This window comes from Schistocerca americana, chromosome X (assembly GCF_021461395.2).
Source record: "Schistocerca americana isolate TAMUIC-IGC-003095 chromosome X, iqSchAmer2.1, whole genome shotgun sequence".
In the NCBI taxonomy this organism is placed as follows: Eukaryota; Metazoa; Arthropoda; class Insecta; order Orthoptera; family Acrididae; genus Schistocerca; species Schistocerca americana.
This window is the reverse complement of record NC_060130.1, coordinates 683,159,240-683,181,662: the sequence shown is the minus strand read 5'-3', so window position 1 is coordinate 683,181,662 and position 22,423 is coordinate 683,159,240. Positions and strand designations below refer to the sequence as shown.

Here is a 22,423-nt window from a genome sequence, read left to right as displayed (position 1 = left end):
GTTGAGATACAGCACCTGTACAATGTAGGTGTGATGTCTATATTAGGTAGTTGTGATAAAATACATCATCCATAAACTTGGAATGTTTTTAATCTTGTTTATATGCCAGGAGACCAGTCAATAACTCAACCCAACTTTTACTCCTTTCATTATTTACTTACAGGTACCAAAAGTAGACATAAATATGGATACTGTAAATAAAATTCCATATGTGAAATTTCTAGGCATCCAGATGGAAAACGAATCAAGGTGGCACCAGGATTTAAATAAGTGAACAAAAAAAGCTCAGTCCAAACTGCCCTCTATTTAGAACTGTCTCTCACATTTAATCCCTAGTGAACGTAAGATACACTGTGAAATTCACAATCATACTGCTAGAAGTAAAAATAATTTCCTGTGACAGCTTGCAACCAGACATGAGGGTGAAAACTGGAAATATGAGATATTAAAAAATAAAGTAAAGCATACTTTGTCAGCCATTCATTCTGTAACTGACGGGAGTATTTGGATTCTGGGATATAAATTCAGGTTAACATAAATTTTTGTGTTAAGCAGATTTTAATTTTTCCAGTAAATAGCAGACCTCAGAGTCAATAAAGTTTCATAAACACTTCTTATGATGCAACTGATGAAAACAGTAGGTGCTTTTCTGATAATATATGTAATATCTTAACAGGGGTCATCATATTAAAACCTTGAGAAATACCTCTGCAATCCCTTTTTGGCTCTACCAACTTATCCCACTGCCATGTCCTCAAAGGTGAAAGCCACAAGGTCCCTGGACAATGCTCTCCTATGGAGTGTAGCCAATGGGAGGAGGTGAAAGGTAGGTCCCTGGTGCCTCATATCTGAAGCTTATTAGCTATGGGAGAAAACCCAGAAAATCTGTCAAGTCAGGTGGCCTAGAAGTGGTAGCATCACCACTTGATTACTCTAGCAAGAGGTTGCTATCCCCTTATAGAGGAAAAAATTCAGCTCAAAATCTTCACAGAAATATACTAATTTATAATGCAGTAAACGAAGAAAGGTATCTAGAAGTAATTCCCATGATTAAAGATGTGAGTAGATTAGCACTAGTTGTAATTGTTTTTTAAAATACTTAACAGAAGTAATGTGCAATGGCTGCCTCTACCTGTAAACATATAACTTGGCTCATGCCACATACCTGATGGTTCTGTTTTATGATGGGATATATGGAAAACAATCTGTGAATGAGTGAATGTATGACACCATGTATTCCTCACAGTCATTTGTGATTTTAGAACTCATTCCTTAGTATAATATGGCTGATATAAATATACTGTTACAATCATAAAGGAGCAGATAACCAGACATTTTCCAATGATTGCAGTTTACGACTTTTCTGTAAAACTGATTAATGAACCAGAAACACATTTTAAAAAGTGCAAATAGGTCACAATATTGAAGTCATCAGATCATTATATGATTTCTGAATGTCATATTCTTTATATTATGGTTCTGTTGTCTATAGTTGATTTTTAACTTTTTAGTTGAAAATCTGTTTCACCCTCTCCAGTTTCTCTTTGCCAACAGGCAGCAAAAAATTAATAAACATTTAAGTTCTGGAAGTAAGAAACCCATAAAAACTCATAATTGGTCAGGTTTCAATTTATATGAGTGTTGAAAAATGGATCAATCAGTAAACGGTTCTATTTTGCACTCTGTATTCAGACAAAATAATTTCTTTTATTATTATTTTGCGATAGGGTGCAACATATCACATATATATTCTATATCAGTTGCAATATATTTATACTGATGAAACCATTTCCTTACAGGTGTTCTTAAAGACTATCTACGTGAACTTCCTGAGCCACTTTTCACAAAATGTTTATATCAAATGATGGTTGATGCTTTAAGTGTGTGTCTACCTGATGATCCAGAAGGAAATGCAAAGCTTATGTTTTCAATTTTGGATTGCCTCCCAAAAGTGAACAGGGTAAGTACATGCTTGAGAAATCCACAATTTTTTCACATGATTAATTCAATAATATGACTTAAAAAGAGTAAAATGCAATGAAGATAAAAAAGGCATGTACAGACATTGGTCTTGAAAGCTCCACATGTTTGTGCCTTAAATTCTGACTGTTAGATAGCCCACAAGGTGAAATTCAGTCATACGATTTTTAGGGTTCAATTCCTCAGTCGGTAAAAACAGAACTATTATGGGATCACTTTGTTGTCTGTCCATGAAGATACTTTTTTCTAGAAATGGTAGAGCTATCAAGTTGATATTTATGTCAGATACTACGGTCTATGTTCCCTTGGTAGTATAAAAAATTTAAGCTTCAAGTCAATGCAATGAAAAGATACATCCATTTATGTCACATATTTTGATACTTGCAAACTCACTCTTCAAACCCTACATATGAACTATCCATATAAATAATTAAGTTTGTACAGACCCCTTAGAGCATGAGTCAATCACACTTGGCCAGTTTCTGATGAATGTGAAGACCACTCAGTCTGCTCATCACTTTCTTTTCAGTAGTGTAAAGTTGAGTTCATATTTACTGCACATAAAGTAACCATTATGGTATTAAATTGCCCTTTGCTGAAACAGATTTGTCTGTAAGTGTACCAGTAGAGGAAAAGGTAGCCATCTCATGTGTCCATATGTCAAGAACCAATAATTGTTTGTTCCATAAAGAGGGACTGTTCAGTAGTCACATGCAAAACAAGGCCTTACCAAACATCAGTTGTAGTTTATTTTATATGTTCTCTAACTCTTTGTATTTTACATAATTACCAAAACCATGCTGCTGCCATGAAAATCGATCATTTATGCATAAACCAAAGAATTTACAATCTCTACAGGTTTTTGGTAGAATGTAATCAATCACAGTATTTTGTCTGTTTGGTCAACTTGGTTTAAAATGAATAATATTAGTTTTTTCTATGTTTACTTTTAAGTTCTCTCTTTCAAAGTGAGCTCTTGCCTTTTCAATAAAGTTATGTGTCTCTTCAACAAGGCTGGGCTCACTGTCTGCATAGTAGACATCAGATGTATCAGCTGCATATATAGTGATCAATTTCTAAAGTCATTAATATATATTAAGAATGATACAGGACCCAAGTCTGAACCCTGTGGCTAACCATTCTTGGTACCTCCACAGCTCGAGGACTCTGCTGATGTTTTTAGATTATCTGTACTTTTAATTTCGACCTTCTGCTCCTCCAGTTAAATATGAATTAAACTATCTGTGCAGCGCCCCACTCATACTACAATACTTAAGCTTATCTAGAAGACTTTCATGATTCACACAGTCAAATGCCTTTGAGAGATCACAAAATATCCCAATGCGTGATGTTCGGTTATTCAAAGCATTTAATCTGTGAAATCATACATAGCATTTTCTGTTGAAAAGCCTTTCGGAAAACCAAATTGACATTTTGTTAGCACTTCATTTTTACAAATATGTGATGCTGCTCTTGAATATGTTACTTTTTCAAGAATTATGGATAAAGCTGTCAGAAGTGAGACTGGATGGTAATTGTTAGCATCAGATCTATCCCCTTTTTTATCAAATGGTTTAATAAGAGCATATTTCAGTGTATCTGGAAAAATGACCTGTTTCAGTGAGCTACTACATATGTGGCTGAGAATGCTACTTATCTGTTGGGAACAAGCTTTTAGTATTCTGTTGGAAATGCCATCAATTTGATGTGCACTTTTACTTTTGAGTGAATTTATTAGTTTCCTAATTTCAGTAAGAGAGGCGGGTTGAATTTCAATTTTATCAAATTGGGTAGATATTGCCTCTTCCATATACTGCCTTGCATTTGCTAATGAATAGCTGGATCTTATTTTCTCTACAACACTTAAAAAATGATTATTAAAAATGTTTTCTACTTCTGACTTTCTGTTAACAAACTTTTCATTGAGTTTGATAGAAATACAGTCTTCCTCTGCTCTTCATCGCCCTATTTCCTTTTTAACAATATTCCAAATTATTTTAATTTTATTATCAGATGTGCTAATCTCACACATGATGCACATACTTCTGGAATTTTTAATAACTTTTCTTAATACAGTGCAGTAGTTTTTATAATGTCTCATTGTTTCTGGATCACTACTCCTTCTAGCCACAAGAAACATTTTCTTTTCTGTTTACGATATATGTATTTAAGCTTTTTATGGAATTAAAAAAAAAATTCAAAAAATTGTGTGTATACCTTTCTCCCAGAAACTGTTGAAAGTATTTCTACAAAATTTTCTCTGGTTAATCTTCTTGGATGTTAATTATAAATCTGTGAGTATAATATAAAATTCATGCAAAATTCCAAGTACACTCCTGGAAATTGAAATAAGAACACCGTGAATTCATTGTCCCAGGAAGGGGAAACTTTATTGACACATTCCTGGGGTCAGGTACATCACATGATCACACTGACAGAACCACAGGCACATAAACACAGGCAACAGAGCATGCACAATGTCGGCACTAGTACAGTGTATAACCACCTTTCGCAGTAATGCAGGCTGCTATTCTCCCATGGAGACGATCATAGAGATGCTGGATGTAGTCCTGTGGAACGGCTTGCCATGCCATTTCCACCTGGCGCCTCAGTTAGACCAGCGTTCGTGCTGGACGTGCAGACCGCGTGAGACGACGCTTCATCCAGTCCCAAACATGCTCAATGGGGGACAGATCCGGAGATCTTGCTGGCCAGGGTAGTTGACTTACACCTTCTAGAGCACGTTGGGTGGCACGGGATACATGCGGACGTGCATTGTCCTGTTGGAACAGCAAGTTCCCTAGCCGGTCTAGGAATGGTAGAATGATGGGTTCGATGACGGTTTGGATGTACCGTGCACTATTCAGTGTCCCCTTGACGATCACCAGTGGTGTACGGCCAGTGTAGGAGATCGCTCCCCACACCATGATGCCGGGTGTTGGCCCTGTGTGCCTCGGTCGTATGCAGTCCTGATTGTGGCGCTCACCTGCACGGCGCCAAACACGCATACGACCATCATTGGCACCAAGGCAGAAGCGACTCTCATCGCTGAAGACGACACGTCTCCATTCGTCCCTCCATTCACGCCTGTCGCGACACCACTGGAGGCGGGCTGCACGATGTTGGGGCGTGAGCGGAAGATGGCCTAACGGTGTGCGGGACCGTAGCCCAGCTTTATGGAGACGGTTGTGAATGGTCCACGCCGATACCCCAGGAGCAACAGTGTCCCTAATTTGCTGGGAAGTGGCGGTGCGGTCCCCTACGGCACTGCGTAGGATCCTACGGTCTTGGCGTGCATCCGTGCATCGCTGCGGTCCGGTCCCAGGTCGACGGGCACGTGCACCTTCCGCCGACCACTGGCGACAACATCGATGTACTGTGGAGACCTCACGCCCCATGTGTTGAGCAATTCGGCGGTACGTCCACCCGGCCTCCTGCATGCCCACTATACGCCCTCGTTCAAAGTCCGTCACCTGCACATACGGTTCACGTCCACGCTGTCGCGGCATGCTACCAGTGTTAAAGACTGCGATGGAGCTCCGTATGCCACGGCAAACTGGCTGACACTGATGGCGGTGGTGCACAAATGCTGCGCAGCTAGCGCCATTCGACGGCCAACACCGCGGTTCCTGGTGTGTCCGCTGTGCCGTGCGTGTGATCATTGCTTGTACAGCGCTCTCGCAGTGTCCGGAGCAAGTATGGTGGGTCTGACACACCGGTGTCAATGTGTTCTTTTTTCCATTTCCAGGAGTGTACTTTGCACCATATTCAGCTTACACTTGGTATTTCAAAATCTGCTCTTGAGACATGAATTTGGTTTTGTAGAAGTAAGTGTACAAAATTTCAATATTCTGACCTTCACGAATGCAGAAAAAAGGGTATCAAAATTTAAAAAAAATATTTTCAGGAAATGCAGTTCAAAGTTTAACCCAGCGTTTTTTTCTTGTCACCTCTTCAGAAGGCCCCAGATTTGTACTCAGGGCCCTCTTTCCCTTCAAGGCTTCTAGTTTTCACCTTCTTTCCTGTAACAGGCCTTTAACTGACTTTTCAGCTGCAGAGAGGTACTGTAAATCTACTTTTCTCAAGATGTCTTGAGTGAAATTTCCGATCTTAAAGCCCATACTCTCTAATACCTTCATCATCCCTACATTCTTATGATTAAATACAGAAACTGCATCATAAGCTGCAATTGTGACAACTGTAGCAGATGAAAATGGGGTTTTAGGGCATCATTTCCAAATGAGTGAATTTAGAGACTCATTTGGAATCTGGGTTTTGTCATGAACACACTTTTTTAGAAATTTAGGATTGGCCAGAAACTTGTAAGTGGGCATGAAAATGTACAATATGTAATCCTCTCCTTTGAGTCTAATTCACAAGATCATTGTTCACTGAGATAGTACTGATGTGTTGCTTCAAAAAGGTGAGTGTAGCACAAAGGTCACATCACACATTTAAATATTTTTAAGGCACTTCAGATGTGATTTCATCACTGAAACGTTGGGAACTTACTATCCGAGAGGTGTACCAATAAACAAAAAGTAAATTGAATGTTGACATTTTTGGCCCACTTCATGAACAGCCCTGCTTAAAAAATAATTCTAATTTTTACACCATTCATTTACACTCCTGGAAATTGAAATAAGAACACCGTGAATTCATTGTCCCAGGAAGGGGAAACTTTATTGACACATTCCTGGGGTCAGATACATCACATGATCACACTGACAGAACCACAGGCACATAGACACAGGCAACAGAGCATGCACAATGTCGGCACTAGTACAGTGTATATCCACCTTTCGCAGCAATGCAGGCTGCTATTCTCCCATGGAGACGATCGTAGAGATGCTGGATGTAGTCCTGTGGAACGGCTTGCCATGCCATTTCCACCTGGCGCCTCAGTTGGACCGGCATTCGTGCTGGACGTGCAAACCGCGTGAGACGACGCTTCATCCAGTCCCAAACATGCTCAATGGGGGACAGATCTGCAGCTAGCGCCATTCGACGGCCAACACCGCGGTTCCTGGTGTGTCCGCTGTGCCGTGCGTGTGATCATTGCTTGTACAGCCCTCTCGCAGTGTCCGGAGCAAGTATGGTGGGTCTGACACACCGGTGTCAATGTGTTCTTTTTTCCATTTCCAGGAGTGTATTTATTCAGGTAACTCATTAGTCTGTCTGGAATCTATTATTTTTGAAACTGATGACAGCAGAGGAATGGGCTTTTGGTTTTCTATATCTTCTGCATCATCACTGTTGCACAAAGGCCCAAGTATTGCCTGTTTCAGATGCTCTGGAAAGACTCACTTATTACATCAGTCAACGAAGTTTGTATACTGCCTATCACTTGCCACATGATTTTCTACTGGAACAACATTTCCATTTTGCAAGTTTTTGTTATAGTTTCTCTCCTATACTTGAAAAATATTCATTCACAAATTTTACTAGTTTCTATCCATCATTTATCAATCATACTTACAGGCAAAAGACAAGGGTAGGCCTAATTTCATTTACAGATAAATGAATAAATAAATGAAATGAAACTGACCCTTGTCTTTACCTGTAAGTTATTGTGATTCTGTTCCTGTTTTCCTGTTTTTTGTTTTACAACCTTTCAGACTGATTTGCTTTTATTTTTAGCAATCAGTACTGTTATGTCATTTGCTGACTTTTCTATGGCAAGCAACAGCTTCCTATAAAACTTTTTGTATCTTTGACAATAGTTTAGGAACTCTGGCTCACTACAGGTTTTTCTTGTGAAACTGTGATATTTGATTGTTGCAGAGGACCTTCTTATACCTGCTGTTATCCACTTGCTTCTATTGGGCTTTGCTGTTAATGTGGATATTTCTGGAAAAGACTGCTCAAAGTTTAGTTTAAATATTGTATAGTTTCCGTCCACATTGTTTTTTGTATATGTTTCAGTCCTGCTTTTGTCTAATAATATCCTTGACAAATCTTGAATCACATTTCTATTCATCATTACCTTCATTTGATTCCTACTGCACAGACAATAGTAAGTCAAATCATCACTGCATCTTCAAGACTGGAATTTAATGTGTCTATCATTATGACCCCCCCCCATGAACCATGGACCTTGCCGTTGGTGGGGAGGCTTGCATGCCTCAGCGATACAGATAGCCGTACCGTAGGTGCAACCACAACGGAGGGGTATCTGTTGAGAGGCCAGACAAACGTGTGGTTCCTGAAGAGGGGCAGCAGCCTTTTCAGTAGTTGCAAGGGCAACAGTCTGGATGATTGACTGATCTGGCCTTGTAACAATAACCAAAACGGCCTTGCTGTGCTGGTACTGCGAACGGCTGAAAGCAAGGGGAAACTACAGCCGTAATTTTTCCCGAGGGCATGCAGCTTTACTGTATGATTACATGATGATGGCGTCCTATTGGGTAAAATATTCCGGAGGTAAAATAGTCCCCCATTCGGATCTCCGGGCGGGGACTACTCAAGAGGATGTCGTTATCAGGAGAAAGAAAACTGGTGTTCTACGGATCGGAGCGTGGAATGTCAGATCCCTTAATCGGGCAGGTAGGTTAGAAAATTTAAAAAGGGAAATGGATAGGTTGAAGTTAGATATAGTGGGAATTAGTGAAGTTCGGTGGCAGGAGGAACAAGACTTCTGGTCAGGTGACTACAGGGTTATAAACACAAAATCAAATAGGGGTAATGCAGGAGTAGGTTTAATAATGAATAGGAAAATAGGAATGCGGGTAAGCTACTACAAACAGCATAGTGATCGCATTATTGTGGCCAAGATAGATACGAAGCCCACGCCTACTACAGTAGTACAAGTTTATATGCCAACTAGCTCTGCAGATGACGAAGAAATTGAAGAAATGTATGATGAAATAAAAGAAATTATTCAGATTGTGAAGGGAGACGAAAATTTAATAGTCATGGGTGACTGGAATTCGAGTGTAGGAAAGGGGAGAGAAGGAAACGTAGTAGGTGAATATGGATTGGGGGACAGAAATGAAAGAGGAAGCCGCCTGGTCGAATTTTGCACAGAGCACAACATAATCATAACTAACACATAGTTTAAGAATCATGAAAGAAGGTTGTATACATGGAAGAACCCTGGAGATACTAAAAGGTATCAGATAGATTATATAATGGTAAGACAGAGATTTAGGAACCAGGTTTTAAATTGTAAGACATTTCCAGGGGCAGATGTGGACTCTGACCACAATCTATTGGTTATGACCTGTAGATTAAAACTGAAGAAACTGCAAAAAGGTGGGAATTCAAGGAGATGGGACCTGGATAAACTAAAAGAACCAGAGGTTGTACAGAGATTCAGGGAGAGCATAAGGGAGCAATTGACAGGAATGGGGGAAAGAAATACAGTAGAAGAAGAATGGGTAGCTTTGAGGGATGAAGTAGTGAAGGCAGCAGAGGATCAAGTAGGTAAAAAGACTAGGGCTAGTAGAAATCCTTGGGTAACAGAAGAAATACTGAATTTAATTGATGAAAGGAGAAAATATAAAAATGCAGTAAGTGAAACAGGCAAAAAGGAATACAAACGTCTGAAAAATGAGATCGACAGGAAGTGCAAAATGGCTAAGCAGGGATGGCTAGAGGACAAATGTAAGGATGTAGAGGCCTATCTCACTAGGGGTAAGATAGATACCGCCTACAGGAAAATTAAAGAGACCTTTGGAGATAAGAGAACGACTTGTATGAATATCAAGAGCTCAGATGGAAACCCAGTTCTAAGCAAAGAAGGGAAAGCAGAAAGGTGGAAGGAGTATATAGAGGGTCTATACAAGGGCGATGTACTTGAGGACAATATTATGGAAATGGAAGAGGATGTAGATGAAGATGAAATGGGAGATATGATACTGCGTGAAGAGTTTGACAGAGCACTGAAAGACCTGAGTCGAAACAAGGCCCCCGGAGTAGACAATATTCCATTGGAACTACTGACGGCCGTGGGAGAGCCAGTCCTGACAAAACTCTACCATCTGGTGAGCAAGATGTATGAAACAGGCGAAATACCCTCAGACTTCAAGAAGAATATAATAATTCCAATCCCAAAGAAAGCAGGTGTTGACAGATGTGAAAATTACCGAACTATCAGCTTAATAAGTCACAGCTGCAAAATACTAACACGAATTCTTTACAGACGAATGGAAAAACTAGTAGAAGCCAACCTCGGGGAAGATCAGTTTGGATTCCGTAGAAACACTGGAACACGTGAGGCAATACTGACCTTACGACTTATCTTAGAAGAAAGATTAAGGAAAGGCAAACCTACGTTTCTAGCATTTGTAGACTTAGAGAAAGCTTTTGACAATGTTGACTGGAATACTCTCTTTCAAATTCTGAAGGTGGCAGGGGTAAAATACAGGGAGCGAAAGGCTATTTACAATTTGTACAGAAACCAGATGGCAGTTATGAGAGTCGAGGGACATGAAAGGGAAGCAGTGGTTGGGAAGGGAGTAAGACAGGGTTGTAGCCTCTCCCCGATGTTGTTCAATCTGTATATTGAGCAAGCAGTAAAGGAAACAAAAGAAAAATTCGGAGTAGGTATTAAAATTCATGGAGAAGAAATAAAAACTTTGAGGTTCGCCGATGACATTGTAATTCTGTCAGAGACAGCAAAGGACTTGGAAGAGCAGTTGAATGGAATGGACAGTGTCTTCAAAGGAGGATATAAGATGAACATCAACAAAAGCAAAACAAGGATAATGGAATGTAGTCTAATCAAGTCGGGTGATGCTGAGGGAATTAGATTAGGAAATGAGGCACTTAAAGTAGTAAAGGAGTTTTGCTATTTGGGGAGCAAAATAACTGATGATGGTCGAAGTAGAGAGGATATAAAATGTAGGCTGGCAATGGCAAGGAAAGCGTTTCTGAAGAAGAGAAATTTGTTAACATCGAGTATAGATTTAAGTGTCAGGAAGTCATTTCTGAAAGTATTCGTATGGAGTGTAGCCATGTATGGAAGTGAAACATGGACGATAAATAGTTTGGACAAGAAGAGAATAGAAGCTTTCGAAATATGGTGCTACAGAAGAATGCTGAAGATTAGATGGGTAGATCACATAACTAATGAGGAAGTATTGAATAGGATTGGGGAGAAGAGAAGTTTGTGGCACAACTTGACCAGAAGAAGGGATCGGTTGGTAGGACATGTTCTGAGGCATCAAGGGATCACCAATTTAGTATTGGAGGGCAGTGTGGAGGGTAAAAATCGTAGAGGGAGACCAAGAGATGAATACACTAAGCAGATTCAGAAGGATGTAGGTTGCAGTAGGTACTGGGAGATGAAAAAGCTTGCACAGGATAGAGTAGCATGGAGAGCTGCATCAAACCAGTCTCAGGACTGAAGACCACAACAACAACAACATCATTATGACCACATTGCATGATCCAAAGTTAACTGAATACTAATGCCCTTGATCAGTGATTCCATGAATGAAACCTGCATTCCTTCCAAAAACTGTTCACTTCTGCTGAGATCCATGCCACATAGGACTGACCTCACCACTATTTCTGGAAATGACTGCTCAAAGTTTAGTTTAAACATTGTATAGTTTCCATACGCTTTGTTTTTCGTATATGTTTCAGTTCTGCTTTTGTCTAATAATATCCTTGACATACCTTGAATCACATTTCTATTCATAATTACCTTCATTTGATTCCTACTGCACAGACAATAGTAAGTCAAATCATCACTGCATCTTCAAGACTGGAATTTAATGTGTCTATCATTATGACCATATTGCATGATCCAAAGTTAACTGAATACTAATGCCCTTGATCAGTGATTCCATGAATGAAACCTGCATTCCTTCCAAAAACTGTTCACTTCTGCTGAGGCCTTGTAGGTTGGTGACCCATGCCACATAGGACTGACCTCACCACTAGTGGTGGTGATTAAATTTCCACCTGGCTGGTACACAGAGCATGCATTGAACAAAATGCCTGCTCGAAGAACTGTAAATCACAAAGTGCCGGCCGGAGTGGCCAAGCGGTTCTAGGCACTACAGTCTGGAACTGTGCGACCGCTACAGCCACAGATTTGAATCCTGCCTCGGGCATGGATGTGTGTGATGTCCTTAGGTTAGTTAGGTTTAAGTAGTTCTAAGTTCTAGGGGACTGATGACGCGAAGTTCAGTCCCATAGTGCTCAGAGCCATTTGAACCACTTTTTTTTTTTTTTTGTAACTCACAAAAAATTCTATTTTACTCCCATATCTACCAGATTGTGTTGCTTTTGCAATATTTTGTGTAAAGTACTACTGGAAGACAGTAAGAGAGAACATTTTTAACTAGGCTTGCTGGCACTATTTGCCTTACAGTGTAACATAAAATGAGGCAGAAAAGTGTCACACTGCTATTACATGTTAAACATTTTGAATGTAGATTGCAAGGATGGTTGCTTTAGAAGATGAGGTTGTGTCGGCTCCATCTATTACTGTTGCTGCTGTTGCAGTGGCATTAACTGCTAATACCATACTTTGAGAAACTGTTCCCTAGCTGAGGTCTCTAAGGCATGGCTGGGCAGTGGTGGTTGCTTAACTGAGAGTTAGCCAGTTTGAATCCGGAAGGTGTAAGAAATTTTCTCTGCTAATATTTGCCCAGCATTGGAAGGAGAGGTTGTGGCATAATGTTTTTGAACACCGGACTTTGCACTAATATTTTGGGTTAAACTCTAAACCTATCCAGGGTCTCATGAAGTAAAAAGTGATCCATCTGTCAGATGGGACACTAATCCTCCTGGTTCCCTTGATCCTACTCGAGAGGAATATGCTGTGTGTCAGCACCATATTTTACTCTCCCCCTTCTCTCATCACCATACAACACAAATATTACATTGTATCTAACAATGCTGCCCCCTTGGGAACAAGTGCCTATAAGTGCCCATCATCACATCCACGTGCAGGTGCAGGTCCACCAGGAGTCCTATTGGACACTTTCTGCATGTGCATGAGACATGTGGCCAATCCTGCCCATGGGCACCTGGCCAGGACAGTATGATTGTGTAGGCTATGGCCTAGCTGTCTGACTGCCCACATATCAACTGATTCCCTACCCCTGATCACTGTTGTCTACAGGTGTCCACCTACTTAAGGGTGGGTACTGTAGATGGAGCAGCCTGCATTACACCTAATTACACCAGTAATTAAAATGTATTTTATAATTACACCAAATAAAGTCACCTATACTCAACAGATTCACTTAAAACACAACTGTAATATGCCACATGGAAAAGAAGGGAAAAGCCTTTCCAATAGAGATCGGTCATTCACACACTAACTAAGGGAATGGTTCACCAAGATGAACGGAAGGAGCAAGGAACGAATTCTAAGGAATGGTCTTTCATAGTTCACTTCGGTCGTGGCTTTCCACTTATAGTTCCCGGGAATGGGAAACGGTCGGTCTTATTCCCACAATGGCATGTCAGCCGGTCTCATTGCAGCCTCAGTCCTGATCCTGTCTCTGTCTCTATCTCCCTCGGCTGGACTTGTCCTTCGCGTGGCCATTCATCACAGTTCCACTGCCAACTGTTCCTAGTTAGTTCAGTATTGAGTTGTTGTTCATTTTGCTCATTGTGGATGCCAATTCTATATCTATTTCAAACCTTTCTTGAACTCTGGACTTCTGATTCTTTTCGTATTCTGTTCAGTGTCCACGGCCGGTAATTAAAATGTATTTTATAATTATGTAAATTACATAAAAATCCCATTGTATGTAATACATACATCTTTTCAGGTAACAAAAGGGCACATCAGCTTACTTCAGTATTTCAATAAACAGCAGGAACCATACTTATAAAAAGGCAAGCTTTTTGTTATTAAACATGCAAAGGAGGTCGGCACGGCACACCCAAGTGGCCAATTTCCGTCTTTTTTTGATACAGGGTAAAACACCATGTTCATTGTTATGGAAGGCAGACCTACTTATAACCAAACAAAGCCCACCCTCCATAATCAAGTGTCTGGTCTGCAAAGAGAATATAACTTCTACAATATTATTTCAGTGGTACAGAGTGACACACAAAAAATTGGCCTGAGTACTAGACTGCTCACTGTCACCCACCAATCTTCATTTACCATTTCGAACTTGTTTTTTGCATTAGTTTATTTATTATTTCTTTACAGCCTAATTATAACATGTTTATCTATTCTGCTCATAGCGGTCAACAAATCATGCATAATTGGCAAGCAATCTCTACTCGGGGCCAGTTTTTCATGCACCACCTTATGTCATTTCACTGCGATCAGCCACATAATGCTACAGTTGGCTAAACAAGAGGTTTTGCAGAATCATGGAAATTACTTCTACAAGTGTGTGAGAATTCTGTAATGAATAAAAACCTTGTACTCCAGGGGGGAGGCAAGTGCCCCCCCTTTGCGCCTTCCATCCTTCAGTCAGTCAATTTTTCATAAGAACCATATACCCCATACAAAGGAACAGTGAACAAGTAAAAATGAATGGTTCCCAAAAAGGATCAATCACCAGTGAACTAGTTCCCAAGAATGAACGAGCCTGCACATGTCTACTTTCCAATTATGTGGATGAATCTCCGCCCCTTGTAGTCTCTCAACCAACAATGTCATACAACTCTTTGTATGAGAAATTCTTGACCCATGCTGAAACAACAGCTGTGTAGTTGAGCTTGTTGCCACGTTTTATGAGATTAGATTAGATTAGTTTTTCGTTCCATAGATCCGTGCTGAGGAGATCCTCATGGATGTGGAACATGTCAAGTCTGTTTTTTATTTTTTATTTTTACTTTTTTTTAAGCTGAAATAACAATACTAATAGTATGAATATATACAATACATCATTTTGTTTCTATTAAAAAATTCATCAATGGAGTAGAAGGAGTTGGCAACTAGTAAGTATTTCAGGCTCCTTTTAAACTGATCTTTATTTTAACTAATTTTTTATGTTTGCTGGCATATTATTGAAGATGAGTGTTCCTGAGTAGTGGACCCCTTTTTGAACTAAAGTAAGTACTTTTAAGTCCTTGTGCATATCATTTTTGTTCGTGGTATTGTATGTATGAACTGAGCTGTTTGTTGGAAAAAGAGATATATTATTTAGGACAAATTTCATTAAGGAGCAAATATACTGAGAGGCAGTAGTTAGTATACCCAGTTCTTTGAAGAGGTTTCTACAGGACGTCCGTGAATTTACTCAACAAATAATACATATTACCCACTTTTGGACTCTGAAAACTTTTGTTTGACTAGAAGAGTTACCCCAAAATATTATACCATATGACATTATGGAATGAAAGTAGGAAAAGTATGCAAGCTTTTTCATTTTTATGTAGCCAATGTCAGCTAACACTCGAATTGCAAATACAGATTTGTTAAGTCATTTCTGCAGTTCTGTGGTGTGCTCCTCCCAACTGAATTTATTATCAAGTTTTAATCCCAGGAATTTAAGACTGTCAACCTCTTCTCTCTGCTCTTCTTCATACTTTATGCACATGCTGGGTAGAAACCTCTTACAGGTTCTGAATTGCATATAGTGAGTCATTTCGAAGTTTAATGTCAGTGAGTTGGTTTTAAACCATTTATTAATATCCATGAAAAATATCATTAGCAGATATTTCTAGAACTACACTCGACATACTATTTATTGGAATACTTGTGTCATCTGCAAACAAAACAAACTCTGCTTCTGGCAGTGTAACTGATGAGAGATCATTAATGTACCAAGAAAAAGCAATGGCCCTAAGATGGATCCTTGTGGGACACCACATGTAATTTCTTCCCATTCTGATGATGACTGATGACTTAATTCACTAGTCCCTTGCACTGACACCCTTTGTTTCCTGTTAGCGAGGTATGACTTGAACCATTTTGCAGCACTGCCCGTGACACCATACAATTCTAATTTATTTAAAAGGGTGTTTTGGTTCACACAATCAAATGCCTTTGACAAATCACAGAAAATACCTGCTGCTTGTAATTTGTTATTTAATGAATTAAGTACATTTTCACTGGAGGTGTAAATAGCCTTCTCGATATCAGAAACCTTCAGAAATCCAAACTGTGGTCTTGATAATATGTAATTTGTGGTCAGATGGTTGAGAAGCTGCCTGTACATTACTTTTTCGAAAATTTTTGAGAATGCTGGTAAATGTGAAATCGGTCTGTGGATTGATGGTATCTCTTTATCCCCTTTCTTGAATAGAGGCTTAACATCTGCATATTTTAGCCAGTCAGGAAATGTCACAGTTATAATTAACTGGGTACACAAGTAACTTAGAAATGTACTAAACTCACAAGAACATGCCTTAATTAACTTTGTTGATATTTCATCATAACCACAAGAATACTTTGTTTTTAAAGATATTATTATGAAAGTTATTTCTTTTGGTGAAGTGAGTGACATATTCATGTACCTGAAGCTATTTGTTAAGGCTAGTTTCAGATATTCAGGGGCATTATTTACTGATCCTGACAATCCCATTCTATCAGTAACGGATATAAAGTACTTGTTAAATAGATTTGCCACACTATGCCCATTGGTTACTGATGTGTTGTTGTTGTTGTTGTTGTTGTGGTCTTCAGTTCTAAGACTGGTTTGATGCAGCTCTCCATGGTACTCTATCCTGTGCAAACTTCTTCATCTCCCAGTACTTACTGCAACCTACATCCTTCTGAATCTGCTTAGTGTATTCATCTCTTGGTCTACCTCTACGATTTTTACCCTCCACGCTGTCCTCCAATGCTAAATTTGTGATCCCTTGATGCCTCAGAACATGTCCTACCAACCGGTCCCTTCTTTTAGTCAAGTTGTGCAACAAGTTCCTCTTCTCCCCAGTTCTATACAATACCTCCTTATTAGTTACGTGATCTACCCACCTTATCTTCAGCATTCTTCTGTAGCACCATATTTCGAAAGCTTCTATTCTCTTCTTGTCCAAACTACTTATCGTCCATGTTTCACTTCCATACATGGCTACACTCCATACAAATACTTTCAGAAATGACTTCCTGACACTTAAATCTATACTCGATGCTAACAGACTTCTCTTCTACAGAAACGCTTTCCTTGCCATTGCCAGTCTACATTTGATATCCTCTCTACTTTGACCATCATCAATTATTTTACTCCCCAAATACCAAAACTCCTTTACTACTTTAAGTGTCTCATTTCCTAATCTAATTCCCTCAGCATCACCCGACTTAATTCGACTACATTCCATTATCCTCATTTTACTTTTGTAGATGTTCATCTTATATCCTCCGTTCAAGACACTGTCCATTCCGTTCAACTGCTCTTCCTAGTCCTTTGCTGTCTCTGACTGAATTACAATGTCATCAACGAATCTCAAAGTTTTTATTTCTTCTCCATGGATTTTAATACCTACTCCGAATTTTTCTTTTGTTTTCTTTACTGCTTGCTCAATATACAGATTGAATAACATCGGGGATAGGCTACAACCCTGTCTCACTCCCTTCCCAACCACTGCTTCCCTTTCATGCCCCTGGACTCTTATAACTGCCATCTGGTTTCTGTACAAATTGTAAATAGCCTTTCGTTCCCTGTATTTTACCCCTGCCACCTTTAGAATTTGAAAGAGAGTATTCCAGTCAGCATTGTCAACAGCTTTCTCTAAGTCTACAAATGCTAGAAACGTAGGTTTGCCTTTCCTTAATCTTTCTTCTAAGGTAAGTCGTAAGGTCAGTATTGCCTCATGTGTTCCAACATTTCTACGGAATCCAAACTGATCTTCCCCGAGGTCGGCTTCTACTAGTTTTTCCATTCGTCTGTAAAGAATGCGCATTAGTATTTTGCAGCTGTGACTTATTAAACTGATAGTTCGGTAAGTTTCACATATTTCAACACCTGCTTTCTTTGGGATTGAAATTATTATCTTCTTCTTGAAGTCTGAGGGTATTCCACCTGCCTCTTACATCTTGCTCACCAGATGGTAGAGTTTTCTCAGGACTGGCTGTCCCAAGGCCATCAGTAGTTCTAATGGAATGTTACCTACTCCGCGGGCCTTGTTTTGACTCAGGTTCTTCAGTGCTCTGTCAAACTCTTCACGCAGTATCATATCTCCCATTTCATCTTCATCTACATCCTCTTCCATTTCCATAATATTGTACTCAAGTACACCACCCTTGTACAGACCCTCTATATACTCCTTCCACCTTTCTGCTTTCCCTTCTTTGCTTAGAACTGGGTTTCCATCAAAGCTCTTGATATTCATGCAAGTGGTTCTCCTTTCTACAAAGGTCTCTTTAATTTTCGTGGAGGCAGTATCTATCTTACCCTAGTGAGATAAGCCTCTACATCCTTACATTTGTCCTCTAGCCATCCCTGCTTAGCCATTTTGCACTTCCTGTCGATCTCATTTTTGAGACGTTTGTATTCCTTTTTGCCTGCTTCATTTACTGCAGTTTTATATTTTCTCCTTTCATCAATTAAATTCAATATTTCTTCTGTTACCCAAGGATTTCTACTAGCCTTCGTCTTTTTACCTACTTGATCCTCTGCTGCCTTCACTACTTCATCCCTCAGAGCTACCCATTCTTCTTCTACTGTATTTCTTTCCACCATTCCTGTCAATTGTTCCCTTATGCTCTCCCTGAAACTCTGTACAACCTCTGGTTTAGTCAGTTTATACAGGTCCCATCTCCTTAAATTCCCACCTTTTTGCAGTTTCTTCAGTTTTAATCTACAGTTCATAACCAATAGATTGTGGTCAGAGCCCACATCTGCCCCTGGAAATGTCTTACAATTTAAAACCTGGTTCCTAAATCTCTGTCTTATCATTATATAATCTATCTGATACCTTTTAGTATCTCCAGGATTCTTCCATGTATGCAACCTTCTTTTATGATTCTTGAACCAAGTGTTAGCTATGATTAAATTATGCTCTGCGCAAAATTCTACCAGGCGGCTTCCACTTTCATTCCTTACTCCCATTCCATATTCACCTACTATGTTTCCTTTTCCTACAATCGAGTTCCAGTTACACATGACTATTAAATTTTCGTCTCCCTCACTATATGACTAATTTCTTTTATCTCATCATACATTTCATCAATCTCTTCCTTGTCTGCGGAGCTAGTTGGCATATAAACTTGTACTACTGTGGTAGGCATGGGCTTCATATCTATCTTGGCCACAATGATGCGTTCATTATGCTGTTTGTAGTAGCTTACCCGCACTCCTATTTTCCTTTTCATTATTAAACTTATTCCTGCATTACCCCTATTTGATTTTGTGTTTATGACCCTGCAGTTACCTGACCAGAAGTCTTGTTCTTCCTCCCACCAAACTTCTCTAATTACCACTATCCATTTCCCTTTTTAAATTGTCTAACCTACCTGCCCGATCAAGGAATCTGACATTCTACACTCCGATCCATAGAACGCCAGTTTTCTTTCTCTTGATAACGACGTCCTCTTGAGTAGTCCCCGCTCTGAGATCCGGATGGGGGACTATTTTACCTCCAGAATATTTTACCCAAGAGGACGCCATCATCATATAACCATACAGTAAAGCTGCATGCCCTTGGGAAAAATTACGGCTATAGTTTCCCCTTGATTTCAGCCGTTTGCAGTACCAGCACAGCAAGGCCGTTTTGGTTAGTGTTACAAGGCCAGATCAGTCAATCATCCAGACTGTTGCCCCTGCAACTACTGAAAAAGGCTGTTACCCCTCTTCAGGAACCACACGTTTGTCTGGCCTCTCAACAGATACCCCTCCATTGTGGTTGCATCTACGGTACGATCATCTGTATCGCTGAGGCACGCAAGCCACCCCACCAACGGCAAGGTCCATGGTTCATGGGGGGGGGGGGGGGGACTAATGTGTCATCTACCCTTAATGCTATTTGCTCCTGTTCCTTTCTGGTTCTACCAGTCTCCTCTTTCACTATATTCCATATTGTTTTTAATTTGTTCCCTGACATTGCTATTTTCTTCTCATTGTGTATCTGTTTAGCTGTCTGAATTACTTTTTTAAATATTTTACAGTATTCCTTGTATTTAGCTAAATCATCAGCATTGGAGCTATTTTTGGTCGACAGATACATTTCCCTTTTTGTCTTACAGGAAATCTTTATTCCTTGTGTAATCCATGGTTTTATTATAGACTTCTGTTTAATTTGAGTAACTTTTAGAGGAAATCAGTTTTCAAACATGGTACTGACATTGTTCATGAATGTGTTGTACTTTTCATTCATGTCATGAGTATTATAAACATCTTTCCAGTTCATATCTTTGAGCAGTTTTCTAAAACACTCAATTTTTGGTTGATTGACTACGCTCCTGTACTCAGATTTAGCAGTCTTGATAATCTGCTTAGAATTTACATCTAAAGCAAGGAGCTGCATGTCAGGATCTGATAGTCCATTTATTACAGGTTTTATGATAAGATTTTGTTCCTTTGATTTGTCTATAAAAATGTTATCAATGGCTGTCCTTGAGGATTTATTGATCCTAGTTGGAAAGTTTACAGTGTGAGTTCGATTGAAAGGCAACATTACTAACTGCAGTAAATGTTTACTGGAAGATTGCATTAGAAAATCTGTATTAAAGTCACCAGCAATCAGAATTTCTTTGTTTCTTCCTGTTAAATAACCCAAAAGAGCTTCTAGATGATTTATGAATAGATTATAATTTCCTGCATGTGCTCGGTAAATAGGTACTATTATATAGGATCTGTTATGGAACTCTACTTCCGTTGCGCATGCTTCTAGATGCTGCTCTAAACAGAGTTTATTAATGTCAATGTTCTTGAATTTATGGCAGTTTTTAATAAATGTGGCAACTCCTCCTCCATCCATATCTACTCTGCAGAAGTAGGAAGCTAGCTTAAATCCTAAAATGTCTAACATATCTATACTAATGGTCATTTGATGTTCAGAGAGGCAGATTATGTCAATTTGGTTAGATGAATTCATTTCATCAATACAAATGAGTAGTTCATCAACTTTATTTCAGAGTCCCGGAATGTTCTGCTGTAATAAAGATAACTGATATTGCATACTAATGGGATTATAACTGCTTTGGCGAAGATGAACTGGCAGTTTCTGATTACTTTCTGTTAAACGTTGTTGAAATGGAGGCTGTATGCTAAAATCTGACTCCTGTTCATTTGTTTTCTCAAACTGACTGTGTCTGGCAATCTCCCTTAAAACTCGTTTTCTTTCCCCCTTCCCTGTCCTAAAAAAGGCATCCCTCTGACACCTGTGACCACTGGTATTTTATCTTTTGTGACAGTGTCCCCCCTTAAGTTTTCTGCAATCAACCCAGACAGTTTTCCCTTACCTTTCCTTCTGAGGTGAAGGCCATGCCTAGTGTGGTCCGACCTATCGATAGCATCCACAGGAACCAAACTAATATGGGACCCTGTATCCAGTCTAAGCAGCCACTCCAACTCCAAGTTCACCCTCCCGACGGAAGAGTTCAAATGAGGCTGATCATGGCATCTCAACACAGACACAAATCCCACACTCATATGCTTCGTTGCTGATGCTATCTTCACCAGGTCACTCTCTATTGAATATTCAGAGTCTCTGTCAATGCTATTTCCTGGACCACCCACTATAACCACGGCATCCTCCTTTGTGAAATCCTTGCATAAAGAACCTACATCCTCTGTTACCTGACCCAGATCTGCACTAGGCTTGAAAAAGTTTGTGACCTGGTACTCTGGACCTAGATTTTCCTGCAGTAGTTAGCCAACACCTCTACCATGGGAGCTACCTAACAAGATCTTGGAGGATAGCACAGAACACTGTGTGTGAGTTGAGTGAGCATTAAGAGTTGAGGGTTTGTGTACAAATTCACTCTCCACAGGGATCATATGTCCATGAAAGTTGTGTATACTACCAGATTAAACTAAATAAATGTTGATGGATGTGAGGATGAATGTAAAGTAAAATAAAACTGTGCTCACTTTCCAAAACTGTACATACCCAGCATTCTACTGTTCCAAATCATTGTAAAATAAACACTGTGAATAATCCTATAGGTTGGCCAACCACAGCTAAAAAATTGTACATAATGTGAAGGACAATCAAACACTTTAAAATCAGACATGGTAAAATAGTCTATATTAATGTGAGTGAAAGTCCCAATCCACATTGTCTGTTTAGTGTGTTTTCGCTGTTTGAAACTGGTTTCATACCCTGAAGGTATGCCTTCAAGTGAAATAAAACTAATACTTCATGTTGCACAAATTCCAAGGTGCAAGTACACATAAAAACATGTCACTTCTTGGTAAAACCTTGGGTGTAATGGCAGATGGGCGTCCAATCAAAACAATGCATGATCAGTAACACATCTCCAAAAAAACAGTCAAAAGACAACTCCAGACACCACATGACAATCCATGTACAATAGGATGAAACCATCATCAAATCCACAGGGGAAACAAAGAATTAAAAGATACGCAAGCCTTGGAAGTCATCAACGTACTAAAATATTGACAGA

General features: G+C 39.5%; 1 protein-coding gene across 1 annotated transcript in view; it reads left to right on the top strand.

Moving 5' to 3' along the window:
• Window positions 1-22,423, top strand: part of LOC124556249 (rho GTPase-activating protein 100F) — a 280,318-nt gene that overhangs the window by 204,640 nt on the left and 53,255 nt on the right. The window contains exon 24 of the mRNA XM_047130237.1: window positions 1,800-1,960. Coding sequence (XP_046986193.1) covers window positions 1,800-1,960 — 161 coding nt within the window. The remainder of the gene's footprint in view (window positions 1-1,799; window positions 1,961-22,423) is intronic.